General features: G+C 39.4%; 1 protein-coding gene across 1 annotated transcript in view; it reads right to left on the bottom strand.

The window, feature by feature from the left end:
* LOC306758067 (uncharacterized protein) overlaps positions 1-14900 on the bottom strand; it is a gene marked incomplete at both ends in the record, with an annotated part of 145945 nt that extends 131045 nt beyond the window's left edge. The window contains 8 exons of the mRNA XM_079243283.1: positions 10704-10770; positions 11104-11160; positions 11272-11334; positions 11402-11455; positions 11573-11678; positions 11721-11856; positions 13732-13797; positions 14868-14900. Coding sequence (XP_079099409.1) covers positions 10704-10770; positions 11104-11160; positions 11272-11334; positions 11402-11455; positions 11573-11678; positions 11721-11856; positions 13732-13797; positions 14868-14900 — 582 coding nt within the window. The remainder of the gene's footprint in view (positions 1-10703; positions 10771-11103; positions 11161-11271; positions 11335-11401; positions 11456-11572; positions 11679-11720; positions 11857-13731; positions 13798-14867) is intronic.
* Positions 14901-15220: the final 320 nt, after the last annotated feature.

Genomic DNA, 15220 nt, shown 5'->3' with positions numbered 1-15220 from the left:
TAGACGTCAGATACATAGACGTCAGATACATAGACATCAGATACATAGACATCAGACACATAGACGTCAGATACATAGACGTCAGATACATAGACATCATATACATAGACATCAGACACATAGACGTCAGATACATAGACATCAGATACATAGACGTCAGATACGTAGACATCAGACACATAGACATAAGACATATAGACGTCAGATACATAGACATCAGATACATAGACATCATATACATAGACACCAGACACATAGACGTCAGATACATAGACATCAGATACATAGAAATAAGATACATAGACATCAGATACATAGAATTTAGATACATAGACGTCAGACACATAGACATCAGATACATAGACATCAGATACATAGACATAAGATACATAAACATCAGATACATAGAATTTAGATACATAAACGTCAGATACATAGACGTCTGATACATAGACAAAAGATACATAGACATAAGATACATAGAATTTAGATACATAAACGTCAGACACATAGACGTCAGACACATAGACATCAGATACATAGACGTCAGATACATAGACACAAGGTATATAGACGTCAGATACATAGAAATCAGCTACATAGACATCAGATACATAGACGTCTGATACATACACATCAGATACATAGAATTTAGATACATAGACATCTGATACATAGACGTCTGATAAATACACATCAGATACATAGAATTTAGATACATAGACATCGGATACATAGACGTCAGACACACAGACATGAGATATATAGACGTCAGATACATAGACGTCAGATACATAGACGTCAGATACATAGACGTCAGGTACATAGACATCAGATACATAGACGTCAGATACATAGACATCAGATACAGAGACATCAGATACATAGACATCAGACACATAGACATAAGATACATAGACATCAGATACATAGACATCAGATACATAGACGTCAGACACATAGACGTCAGATACATAGACATCAGATACATAAACATCAGATACAGAGACGTCAGATATATAGACATCAGACACATAGACATCAGATACATAGACATCAGATACATAGACATCAGATACATAGACATCAGACACATAGACATCAGATACATAGACATCAGATACATAGACATCAGATACATAGATATCGGATACATAGACATCAGATACATAGATATCAGATACAGAGACGTCAGATACAGAGACGTCAGATACATAGACATTAGATACATAGACATCAGATACATAGACGTCAGATACATAGACGTCAGGTACATAGACATCAGATACATAGACGTCAGATACATAGACATCAGATACAGAGACATCAGATACATAGACATCAGACACATAGACATAAGATACATAGACATCAGATACATAGACATCAGATACATAGACGTCAGACACATAGACGTCAGATACATAGACATCAGATACATAGACATCAGACACATAGACATCAGATACATAGACATCAGACACATAGACATCAGATACATAGACATCAGATACATAGACATCAGATACATAGATATCGGATACATAGACATCAGATACATAGACATCAGATACATAGATATCGGACACATAGACATCAGATACATAGATATCAGATACAGAGACGTCAGATACAGAGACGTCAGATACATAGACATTAGATACATAGACATCAGATACATAGACATCAGACACATAGACGTCAGATACATAGACATCAGATACATAGACATCAGACACAGACGTTAGATACATAGACATAAGATACATAGACATCAGATACATAGACATCAGATACATAGACGTAAGATACAGAGACGTCAGATACATAGACATCAGATACAGAGACGTCAGATACATAGACATCAGATACATAGACATCAGATACATAGACGTTAGATACATAGACATCAGATACATAGACATCAGATACATAGACATCAGATACATAGACGTCAAATACATAGACATCATATACATAGACATCAGATACATAGACGTCAGATACATAGACATCAGATACATAGACATCAGACACATACACATCAGATACATAGAATTTAGATACATAGACGTCAGACACACAGACATCAGATACATAGACATCAGATACATAGACGTCAGATACATAGACATCAGATACATAGAAATAAGATACATAGACATCAGATACATAGAATTTAAATACATAGACGTCAGACACATAGACATCAGATACATAGACATCAGATACATAGACATAAGATACATAAACATCAGATACATAGAATTTAGATACATAAACGTCAGATACATAGACGTCTGATACATAGACATAAGATACATAGACATAAGATACATAGCATTTAGATACATAAACGTCAGACACATAGACGTCAGACACATAGACATCAGATACATAGACGTCAGATACATAGACACAAGATATATAGACGTCAGATACATAGAAATCAGCTACATAGACATCAGATACATAGACGTCTGATACATACACATCAGATACATAGAATTTAGATACATAGACATCTGATACATAGACGTCTGATAAATACACATCAGATACATAGAATTTAGATACATAGACATCAGATACATAGACGTCAGACACACAGACATGAGATACATAGACGTCAGATACATAGACGTCAAATACATAGACATCAGATACATAGACATAAGATACATAGACGTCAGATACATATAAGTCAGATACGTAGACGTCAGACACATAGAATTTAGATACATAAACATCAGATACATGGACATCAGGTACATAGAATTTGGATACATAGACGTCAGATACATAGAATTTATATACATAGACGTCAGATACATAGAATTTAGATACATAAACATCAGATACATAGACATCAGGTACATAGAATTTGGATACATAGACGTCAGATACATAGAATTTAGATACATAGACATCAGATACATAGAATTTAGATACATAAACGTCAGATACATAGACGTCAGACACATAGACATCAGATACATCGAGATCAGATATATAGACGTCAGACACATAGACGTCAGATACATAGAATTTATATACATAGACGTCAGATACATAGAATTTAGATACATAAACATCAGATACATGGACATCAGGTACATAGAATTTGGATACATAGACATCAGGTACATAAAATTTGGATACATAGACGTCAGATACATAGACATCAGATAAATAGAATTTGGATACATAGACGTCAGATACATAGAATTTAGATACATAGACATCAGATACATAGAATTTAGATACATAAACGTCAGATACATAGACGCCAGATACATAGACACCAGATATATAGACGTCAGATACATAGAAGTCAGCTACATAGACATCAGATACATAGACGTCAGATACATAGAAGTCAAACACATAGACGTCAGCTACATAGACGTCAGATGCAAAGAATTTAGATACATAGACGTCAGATACATAGAATTTATATACATAGATGTCAGATACATAGAATTTAGATACATAAACATCAGATACATAGACATCAGGTACATAGACGTCAGATACAGACTTCAGACAAATAGACATCAAATACATAGATATAAGACACATAGAATTTAGATACATAGACATCAGATACATAGACGTCTGATACATACACATCAGATACATAGAATTTAGATACATAGACATCAGATACATAGAATTTATATACATAGACGTCAGATACATAGAATTTAGATACATAGACATCAGATACATAGAATTTATATACATAGACGTCAGATACATAGAATTTAGATACATAAACATCAGATACATAAACATCAGATACATAGACGTCAGATACAGACGTCAGACAAATAGACATGAAATACATAGATATAAGACACATAGAATTTAGATACATAGACATCAGATACATCGACGTCTGATACATACACATCAGATACATAAAATTTAGATACAGAGACATCTGATACATAGACGTCTGATAAATACACATCAGATACATAGAATTTAGATACATAGACATCAGAGACATAGATGTCAGATACATAGAATTTAGATACATAGACGTCAGATACATATAATTTAGATACATAGACATAAGATACATAGACATCAGATACATAGACATCAGACACATAGACATCAGATACATGGATGTCAGACACACAGATGTCAGAAACATAGACGTCAGATACATAGACATCAGATACATAGACATCAGACAAATAGACATCAGATACATGGATGTCAGACACACAGACGTCAGAAACATAGACGTCAGATACATAGACGTCTGATACATACACATCAGATACATAGAATTTAGATACATAGACATCAGATACATAGACGTCAGATACATAGAATTTAGATACATAGATGTCAGATACATAGAAGTCAGCTACATAAACATCAGATACATAGACGTCAGATACATAGAAGTCAGCTACATAAACGTCAGATACATAGACGTCAGATACATAGAAGTCAGCTACATAGACGTCTGATACATAGAATTTAGATAAATAGCCATCAGACACATAGACGGCAGACATATAGACGTAAGACACATAGACGTCACACATAGACGTCAGATACATAGACGTCAGATACATAGAATTTAGATAGATAAACGTCAGATACATAGACATCAGATACATAGAATTTAGATACATCAACGTTAGACACATAGACGTCAGATACGTAGACGTCAGATACATAGACGCCAGATACATAGACACCAGATATATAGATGTCAGATACATAGAAGTCAGCTACATAGACATCAGCTACATAGACGTCACATGCAAAGAATTTAGATACATGGACGTCAGATACATAGAATTTATATACATAGACGTCAGATACATAGAATTTCGATACATAAACATCGGATACATAGACATCAGGTACATAGACATCAGATACATAGACATCAGATACATAGAAATCTGATGCATAGACGTCAGATACATAGACATCAGATACATAGACATCAGATAAATAGACGTCAGATACATAGATGTCAGATACATAGAAATCAGATACATAGACGTCAGATACATAGACATCAGATACATAGATGTCAGATACATAGACGTCAGACAAATAGTCATCAAATACATAGATATAAGACACATAGAATTTAGATACATAGACATCACATACATAGATGTCTGATACATACACATCAGATACATAGAATTTAGATACATAGACATCAGATACATAGATGTCAGATACATAGAATTTAGATACATAGACGTCAGATACATAGAATTTAGATACATAGACATCAGATACATAGACATCAGACACATAGACATCAGATACATGGATGTCAGATACATAGACATCAGATACATAGACATCAGATACATAGACATCAGATACAGAGACGTCAGATACAGAGACGTCAGATACATAGACATCAGATACATAGACATCAGATACATAGACATCAGACAGATAGACGTCAGATACATAGACATAAGATACATAGACATCAGATACATAGACATCAGACACAGACGTCAGATACATAGACATAAGATACATAGACATCAAATACATAGACATCAGATACAGAGACGTCAGATACATAGACATCAGATACAGAGACGTCAGATACATAGACATCAGATACAGAGACGTCAGATACATAGACATCAGATACATAGACATCAGATACATAGACATCAGATACATAGACATCAGATACATAGACGTCTGCTACATACACATCAGATACATAGAATTTAGATACATAGACATCAGATACATAGAATTTATATACATAGACGTCAGATACATAGAATTTAGATACATAGACATCAGATACATAGAATTTATATACATAGATGTCAGATACATAGAATTTAGATACATAAACATCAGATACATAAACATCAGATACATAGACGTCAGATACAGACGTCAGACAAATAGACATGAAATACATAGATATAAGACACATAGAATTTAGATACATAGACATCAGATACATCGACGTCTGATACATACACATCAGATACATAAAATTTAGATACAGAGACATCAGAGACATAGATGTCAGATACATAGAATTTAGATACATAGACGTCAGATACATATAATTTAGATACATAGACATAAGATACATAGACATCAGATACATAGACATCAGACACATAGACATCAGATACATGGATGTCAGACACACAGATGTCAGAAACATAGACGTCAGATACATAGACATCAGATACATAGACATCAGACAAATAGACATCAGATACATGGATGTCAGACACACAGACGTCAGAAACATAGACGTCAGATACATAGACGTCTGATACATACACATCAGATACATAGAATTTAGATACATAGACGGCAGACACATAGACATGAGATACATAGACATCAGATACATAGACATCAGATACATAGAATTTAGATACATAAACGTCAGATACATAGAGGTCTGATACATAGACATAAGATACATAGACATAAGATACATAGAAATCAGCTACATAGACATCAGATACATAGACATCAGATACATAGACATCAGATACATAGACGTCTGCTACATACACATCAGATACATAGAATTTAGATACATAGACATCAGATACATAGAATTTATATACATAGACGTCAGATACATAGAATTTAGATACATAGACATCAGATACATAGAATTTATATACATAGACGTCAGATACATAGAATTTAGATACATAAACATCAGATACATAAACATCAGATACATAGACGTCAGATACAGACGTCAGACAAATAGACATGAAATACATAGATATAAGACACATAGAATTTAGATACATAGACATCAGATACATCGACGTCTGATACATACACATCAGATACATAAAATTTAGATACAGAGACATCAGAGACATAGATGTCAGATACATAGAATTTAGATACATAGACGTCAGATACATATAATTTAGATACATAGACATAAGATACATAGACATCAGATACATAGACATCAGACACATAGACATCAGATACATGGATGTCAGACACACAGATGTCAGAAACATAGACGTCAGATACATAGACATCAGATACATAGACATCAGACAAATAGACATCAGATACATGGATGTCAGACACACAGACGTCAGAAACATAGACGTCAGATACATAGACGTCTGATACATACACATCAGATACATAGAATTTAGATACATAGACATCAGATACATAGACGTCAGATACATAGAATTTAGATACATAGATGTCAGATACATAGAAGTCAGCTACATAAACATCAGATACATAGACATCAGGTACATAAAATTTGGATACATAGACGTCAGATACATAGAATTTATATACATAGACGTCAGATACATAGAATTTAGATACATAAACATCAGATACATAGACATCAGGTACATAGAATTTGGATACATAGACGTCAGGTACATAGAATTTAGATACATAGACATCAGATACATAGCATTTAGATACATAAACGTCAGATACATAGACGTCAGATACATAGAATTTAGATACATAGTCATCTCATACACAGACGTCAGATACGTAAACGTCAGACACATAGACGTCAGATACATAGAATTTATATACATAGACGTCAGATACATAGAATTTAGATACATAAACATCAGATACATAGACATCAGGTACATAGAATTTGGATACATAGACGTCAGATACATAGAATTTATATACATAGACGTCAGATACATAGAATTTAGATACATAAACATCAGATACATAGACATCAGGTACATAGAATTTGGATACATAGACGTCAGGTACATAGAATTTAGATACATAGACATCAGATACATAGCATTTAGATACATAAACGTCAGATACATAGACGTCAGACACATAGACATCAGATACATCGAGGTCAGATATATAGACGTCAGATACATAGACGCCAGATACATAGAATTTAGATACATAGACATCAGATACATAGACATCAGATAAATAGAATTTGGATACATAGACGTCAGATACATAGAATTTAGATACATAGACATCAGATACATAGAATTTAGATACATAAACGTCAGATACATAGACGCCAGATACATAGACACCAGATATATAGACGTCAGATACATAGAAGTCAGTTACATAGACATCAGATACATAGACGTCAGATACATAGAATTTATATACACAGATGTCAGATACATAGAATTTAGATACATAAACATCAGATACATAGACATCAGGTACATAGACGTCAGATACAGACGTCAGACAAATAGACATCAAATACATAATTATAAGACACATAGAATTTAGATACATAGACATCAGATACATAGACGTCTGATACATTGTCGTGGAATTTATCCGATGAGAAATAAATCTATAAATCAACTGTTTTCTGTTCAATTTAATGGGCATGTACAGATGTTGCGGGCGAGAGGTCTCGAGAGCTCTGCCCCGCTCAGAGTGTTACAGCGTTCTTTAAACAACCTCTTCCTGGCAGCACTAGTCAAAACAACTGCTAGCTTGGAGATAACAACAGTTAGAGGTGAAGCAGGCCTTGAACAGAACACTTGGTTTTATGCATGAATCTACTAAAGCAAGCTTACTGAACTACTCTAAACTATGCAGAATATAAAACTTGTACTACATAAAAGAAGCTTAATAAATGTGTAACATATTAAAACAGGATCCCACCACAATTCCCCCTTTTGATCCTTTCAGGATCAACACAAAAGAAACACAATTCATGAACATAACAAAGCAACAAAACAAACCCATAAAATAACACTAACTACCCAAAAAGAGATGCAGGAAACTAAAACATCAGAATGGTCACTCCTGGCAGGGTTGAAGAAAATCATCCTGAAAGGAAAAACACTCATGTGTCAGAGTCAGAATCAGAAAAGCCATCACTATCAAAAAAGAAGGAAAAGGAACAAAGTGAGGGAGATCCGAAGCAGGGAGAGTAATAAACAAGCCGAGGAATGCGACATCCTAAGGCAGAGTCAATCAGCCCAACCAACAAGGCTCTGATACACGGGACGACACAGCAAACACAGAACAAAAAGGGCAGCAAGTACTGCAATGGAACCCCAACAGCGTTGACGTCGGCAGAAGCAGCTGAGTCGTCAGGATGAACAGAGTGCCTGGACTGAGTGACCGGATAAGGGGGCAGATGGGAAACCCAGGAAGACAGCTGTAGGCAAGAGAAGGGTGACAGGGGCATATATACCAGCCCACTTCGATGGCAGCACGCCCCTAAGAACCAGACCACCGTACCACCACCAAAGGCCGGCGCAGGCCACAGAAAATTAACAGCATAAACACTGTCACACCAAGCACGGACCAAAACCCCAACAAAACCAGAACCCGGAGAGGAGCTCATGAAGCAAGTAAAATCTCACGTCGTCACACCTGAACCAGAGAGGAGGGGACTGTGTGTGGGTAACAAGGAAAGGAACATCCAAGGAAATACATATCTGAAAGGGATAGGGTTTTCAGAAGAGAGCAAACAATCATACAGGTGGAGTCAAACTCAGGTGGAGGGGTAACTACATGCAGCACAGGTCTGGGCCCCAGGCAGACCACACAGGCAACTCCAACAAACACGTCTACCTTCTCAGCCAGCAATATCCAATTATTACTCTGAGCAGACATGCCAGTCATCATCTCAAAGCAAAAATACATTAAAGTGTGGGACCCGGGAAAAGACCCACAACAGGGAAATCAGCATAGGACTCAGCCAAGCTACGAGGCGACAATGCGACATCACTGCAAAGAGAAAACCTTCTAACGGGTCCCGGCGAGGGCCCGGAACATACACAAATAACCTCACATGACAACAGGAGTTACTAAAAGTACCACCCCGATATCGACTAGGAGGAGGATGTGACAAAAGGGCTTCAGAGGTAGTGTTAAACGTGAACACCAAAGTAGCCTTAGTCAGGTCTAATTTCAACACACAAGACCACCTGCGAGAATTCTTATTATCCACGTAGGAGGAAGGAGACCAGTCAGTTCCAGTTTAGGAAAAAACGGTCCCCCAAGTAGACGCAGAAGTGGAATCAGAAAAACACCACTGGTAACTGGTCCACCGATCACCATGCCATCCAAAGAACCAGAGCACACACATGGCGCATGTATCATAATGACAGAGTAGACCGCACAGGGGCTCCTCAGAGTGCTAGCAGGGAAATACATGACGGCGCGTCTACCTGTTAGAACCACAGACTGTATATAGAGATGGACGGGGTCTCCGTGACGTCACCCATAGGTTTCTGAAAAGCCGAATTGAAGTTCGGTGGGTGGTTCCTACCGTCGCCATGTTGGTAGCGTCATGCGTGTCGTCTCGCCCGGAAAACACAAATATGGGCAAAGAGGTGGAGCTGAGAGGGGGGCTGTGAGTGTCATGGCGGATGATGGACATCGAGTGAACTCTGAGGCTTCTGTAGCTAAAAGCTAACCGAGCTAACCCCGAGATAACGGGAGCTACCCAGCTAACGGAGGTAAGCGGGCTAAAGCTAAGTCACATTGATCACCGGCTAAAAACCGTGGTTGTTCTATGTCCTTCGTCCTTGAAGCCAGAGATTGGTACCTGTCAATAAAAAGGACCCCCATGGGAACAAGGTGACATGGGAGTCTATGGGGATTTGCTCTGTTTTGGAGCCAGCCCCTAGCGGATGAAGGGGGAACTGCAGCTGAATGCACTTCAGCATAGGCTTCACTTTTAACCGCCGGAGGTTGCCCTTAGAACCCTTCTGGGCACTCAGCGACCGCGGGTCAAAGAAGGAACTGTAGTGAGTGGCAGAGCGGTTAACAGGGGGTGAAGCAGATTGATTAAAGAAGACAATAGGAAACACAATGATGATAGCTAAAATAACCAAACAACACATTGAGCTCTTTAATGATCAGACATGAACCCTAAATGGATGCCAGGGTCGATCTCTCTCTATGATGCCGGGTGGGCGGAGCTTGCGGTGGAGCTTGGCACGCTACTGTTGCAGGTGGACGCTAATTTCACTCCACACTGAGATTGCTTGAGAACGGCGGCTGGTCTTCAGGTGTGAGAGTAGACTGTCTCACTACCACAGGGATTATTCTGCCCTCTGTCGGGTGGTGCGTTACACTGCTGCGTCAGGATCAGCAGCAAGCCGGGGAGCCACGGTCAGTGCAGGAACCTCCCTGCAGCAATGATATGGTATTACGGTAGCCAAGTAGCACGGTCATCTGTCTGGGTCGCCAGAAGAATGTGAAATGGGTGGTCCCAGCACTGACGTTTGAAGCTGTCAGTACAAAGTCTCCAGGCTGAAGTAAACGGAGCTACTTAGACGCTGGTTTAGGAAGGTCTGCAGCAACCTGAGAGCAAATGCCTGAAAAGGTTCACATGAGATCAGCACAGTATGTTAAAACATTACTATCACACAGGGCCGTGTCTGGAGGGGGAGCCTCGGAGGGGCCCATGCCCATTCGGGTGGACCTGCAAAAAGAATTTACGGGGGGACCAATTTGGTCCTCCCCTTTTACGCATGCGCATGGACAACAGCATGAGAGGAAGTGCTTTGGTCCAAGAGGCCTGAAAAGGCCTGAGAGAGACCAAGGAGGAAATCTCTCCATCTGTGGGCCGTGAGAGAAAAGAGGAAGTGAGAGGCTGTAAAAGGAGGGTGGGTCAGAGACGCAGCCTTCATCTGCAGGAGAGTCACCTGTAGAGACAGGGTCAGAAGAGTTAGTGCACATGTGCATACAGCAACCTGTCAGGGGAGCAAAAATGGCAGAAAGAAGGGAGTCAATGAGGCGACGGTGACGAACTGGGTCACCATCAGATGTCAGGAAACCACGGTGTTTCCACAACGCTCCAAAACCCACACCTGGGTCTGGGTTCTGAGAGCGGAGCCATCAAGTCAGGGTCAACTCGAGGTCGGTCAGAGAGGTCAGGTCTGGGGGTGCAGAGGATGGCCAGTCCAGCCACACAGTCATGGAGCGTGTCATCGACAGGAGCGGGGAGTAGAGAGGCTGGATGTAGGACTGTGTGTCGATTGACAGTCAAATCGGGAATAAAACATCCAACACTGATGTTAAAGATGATTTCATCCACTACAACAAGACTCACACACACACACACACACACACACACATGTGCACGTGCACACACTCACCCACACACACAGCAACACCTCCTTCTTGAGAACGTTTTTTTTTTTTTTTTTTTTCACTGTTACACACACTTCTCCACTGGACTTAACACAAATGTGTGTATCAGAAAAGGCTACGGCTAACGGTCTAGCATAACTAGCTTAACCTTGGAAAGATCAATATCATCCCAGATGATCGGCCTCACGTTTATGGTATTTTGAAGACGTACAGGGTACAAATATTTGTTTGTTGAGCGTGTTGAGCCAGAGAACGGGCTGTCTACTGGCAGCCTTCACAAGAGTTGCTTCCCTTCGTCAAATAAAAGCACTTGATGTGAAAGTAATAGGACTAACTTAGTCAGATCAGGACTAACACACCGGGCTGTCAGCAAATAAAAACATGGAGGATTCCAACCTTCCCTAATATTCTTCTTCGATTGGTCACATTGCACCTGAGTGGCGTACACCGAAGCCAGGAAATTACCACCTTATTTATTGTCATACAGTTAATGCAGCCTTATGTTGTCTGGGCTGAAAATTTAGAAATGTACACGAGCCGGGAATACTCAGAGATCATCTGTGTGCTGTCTTTAAACAGGTTTGCCACCGTAACAGCCTGCCTGGTGCATGTTTTGTCAGAGATACTGAAGATAAATGTTTTGTGATAAGGCACAGCTAGAGATGTAGAGCGTGCCAGAAGTTGTTTTGTCTGTATGAACTGATGTTTCGCTTCACAGCAGCAGAGCAGAGAAAATACTGGGACCTTGTTCAGTTGCAAAAGTCTGCAGGACTGCAGAACTTTGTATGCATGTTCAAAGTGTAGTATGAAGCTAAGCAGAAATAATGAAAATGTTTGATCTTTGGCCTAATTGTGTGGCCTGGTCATGTGGATACAAGGCCAGGAATATATGTAGGTGTGTATAATCATTCAGCTCGGACCGCTCGGTCTGCTCAGGAATCAGATCCACTACAGTCACCACACCCTGCCCACCAATCAGCATACAAGCAGAAATTTATGCCAGGAAGTGCCCAACACATGTCTATTAAAGCTTCCTGGTTGATAAATCAGGTTCATATGTGTAATTAATAAAGACTGACATGTAAAGGATCAGGGAGGGGCCAAAGGTTCAAGGAAGCAGATCCAGGTTTTCCACAGAGAACTGAGTGAACACAACAGTCTTTCTGACAGAATCAGGGTGCAGCTTATTCCAGAAAACATCATCTGACTCTGTAGTCGGGGTGGGACTTGTGCTGCCTGCCGGCCACATCCATTAGTCTTTTACTTCCAGAAAATCCCACAGTCAGTCTGAGGACAAGGAGGACCCATCACCTCCAGAGGTCTAAGGTGAAAACCAAGCCCACATGTCCCCCATAAAATCCATATCCACACTGTTCACAGTCACAACCAGCAGGGCTCTGCCAGACCCTCTGGTTCTGGGATCCCCGGGCCCCATCAGCAGCGGCCGGGTCCCTGCAGTCACATCTGCATATCAGGTCCTGCTCCAGGACTCAGAGCTGACACAGGAGGGAGGTGGAGTGTTGCAGCATGTTGTAGGGACCGTTTCTGCTCCAGTGTCCTGACCGACAGCTTGTGTGACAAACAGAACTCTGCAGTGGTTCAGACCAAGAACTCCCCCTTCCCCAGTCCAGCCCCTGAATCCCCCTCGGGCATGTTAACATGTTGGGGTCCCTGTGGAGACCATGGGGCATGCTGACAAGGGTTAAAGGGGCGGTGAGCTGCCGTGGTTGACGCCGTGCAGCAGACGAGCTTCTGAGGCTGCATCTGAATCATTTAGTCATGTGATTATAGTCTCATAATTATAATGTTCTTCTGTTGAATACTGTTAAACATATCATGTGGACCATGTTCTGTGCTGTGAAAATCCTGGACTTTGGATCATAACTGTATCTGTGTGAGACTATAGTGGCAGTGGATCCATAAGTCAGTGTTTCCCTGGGAAAGCTGAACATGACCTCGCCAAGAAGATAACGCAGCTTTAACACATGAAGATGATGTTGGTGTGTCGTTCCTGTTTTAAAGCTCGAGATCTCTCTCAGCTGGGTATTTAACAAGCACAGCCCAAAGTCGTTCTCCGTTTATTTTCAGTCAACGTCAGTTTATTTAGTCATAATAAACATAAAAATAACTGTAATCTTAAAGAAACAAAAGTCACCATTTAATGTCTGAAAGGGATTAAACAGAAGCCCAAGCCCATCCAGTCCACGCAATGCACACCAACCCAACAGAATCAGCTCCCAACGCCACACATCACGTCCCTCATCTTTCGGTTTATTCTTTACTTCATCCAATGTGTTGTTACAACTAAAAATGCTATGACATCATCCCCTTCAGTGAGCATAAGGCCTTGAATGAACACACTCTTCTTCCTCACCTCGCTCTCTCATGTTTTCCATTCCTTTGCTCTGCCTTCCTCACTCAGTTGTTTGTAAAATACATGTAAACATGTTAGATGTGCTCTGAACTCATCTTCTACATCTAACAGTTCTTTCTGAAGTTCTTACAATTTGCTAAACTCTGCAATAATACATATTTGTATTTTTACATATTTTTAATCTCTAACCTCCTCTTCACTAAACTGTTAAGGGAAGATAATATTCTCTCTTTTCTTTCCTGGTCCATCCAGGCACGTCACATCTAACAGAGTCTGCCTGAACCAGGCTTTACTGTCATCTTTTGGAGAAATGCCCGTGATCTGATTTTCAATCTTTAATATATATATATATATTCTTGTTCTTTACCATTTGCAGCTCCTTCACGGGACTTGCCACCATATGAGCAAACTTACACACACACTGATTTCTGTGTGAATGGCCGCTATGGCCCTGTGATGTCAACCAAGCCAGCCAATCACAGTTTTAATCCACCCATGAAAAGAGTCACCAAAAATAACAAAAATCTCCTACAATATTTCCACACAACTCTCCAGAGAATAGCAGGTCAGACCTCTATTTTTAATTCCTCTTATGGAGAGTGAACCAGCCCACACTTTAATGTATTTTTGCTTTTTCTCTTTTTTTTGTTTTTTTTTGTTTTTTTTCTGTTCCAACTTTTTCATCTGATACATGCTCATAAGCTTCCTTCTGGAAACCCA

This window comes from Telmatherina bonti (genome assembly GCF_933228915.1).
Source record: "Telmatherina bonti genome assembly, chromosome: 7".
Taxonomy (NCBI): Eukaryota; Metazoa; Chordata; class Actinopteri; order Atheriniformes; family Telmatherinidae; genus Telmatherina; species Telmatherina bonti.
The sequence above is the reverse complement of the archived record's forward strand: the minus strand, read 5'-3'. Positions and strand labels throughout refer to the sequence as shown.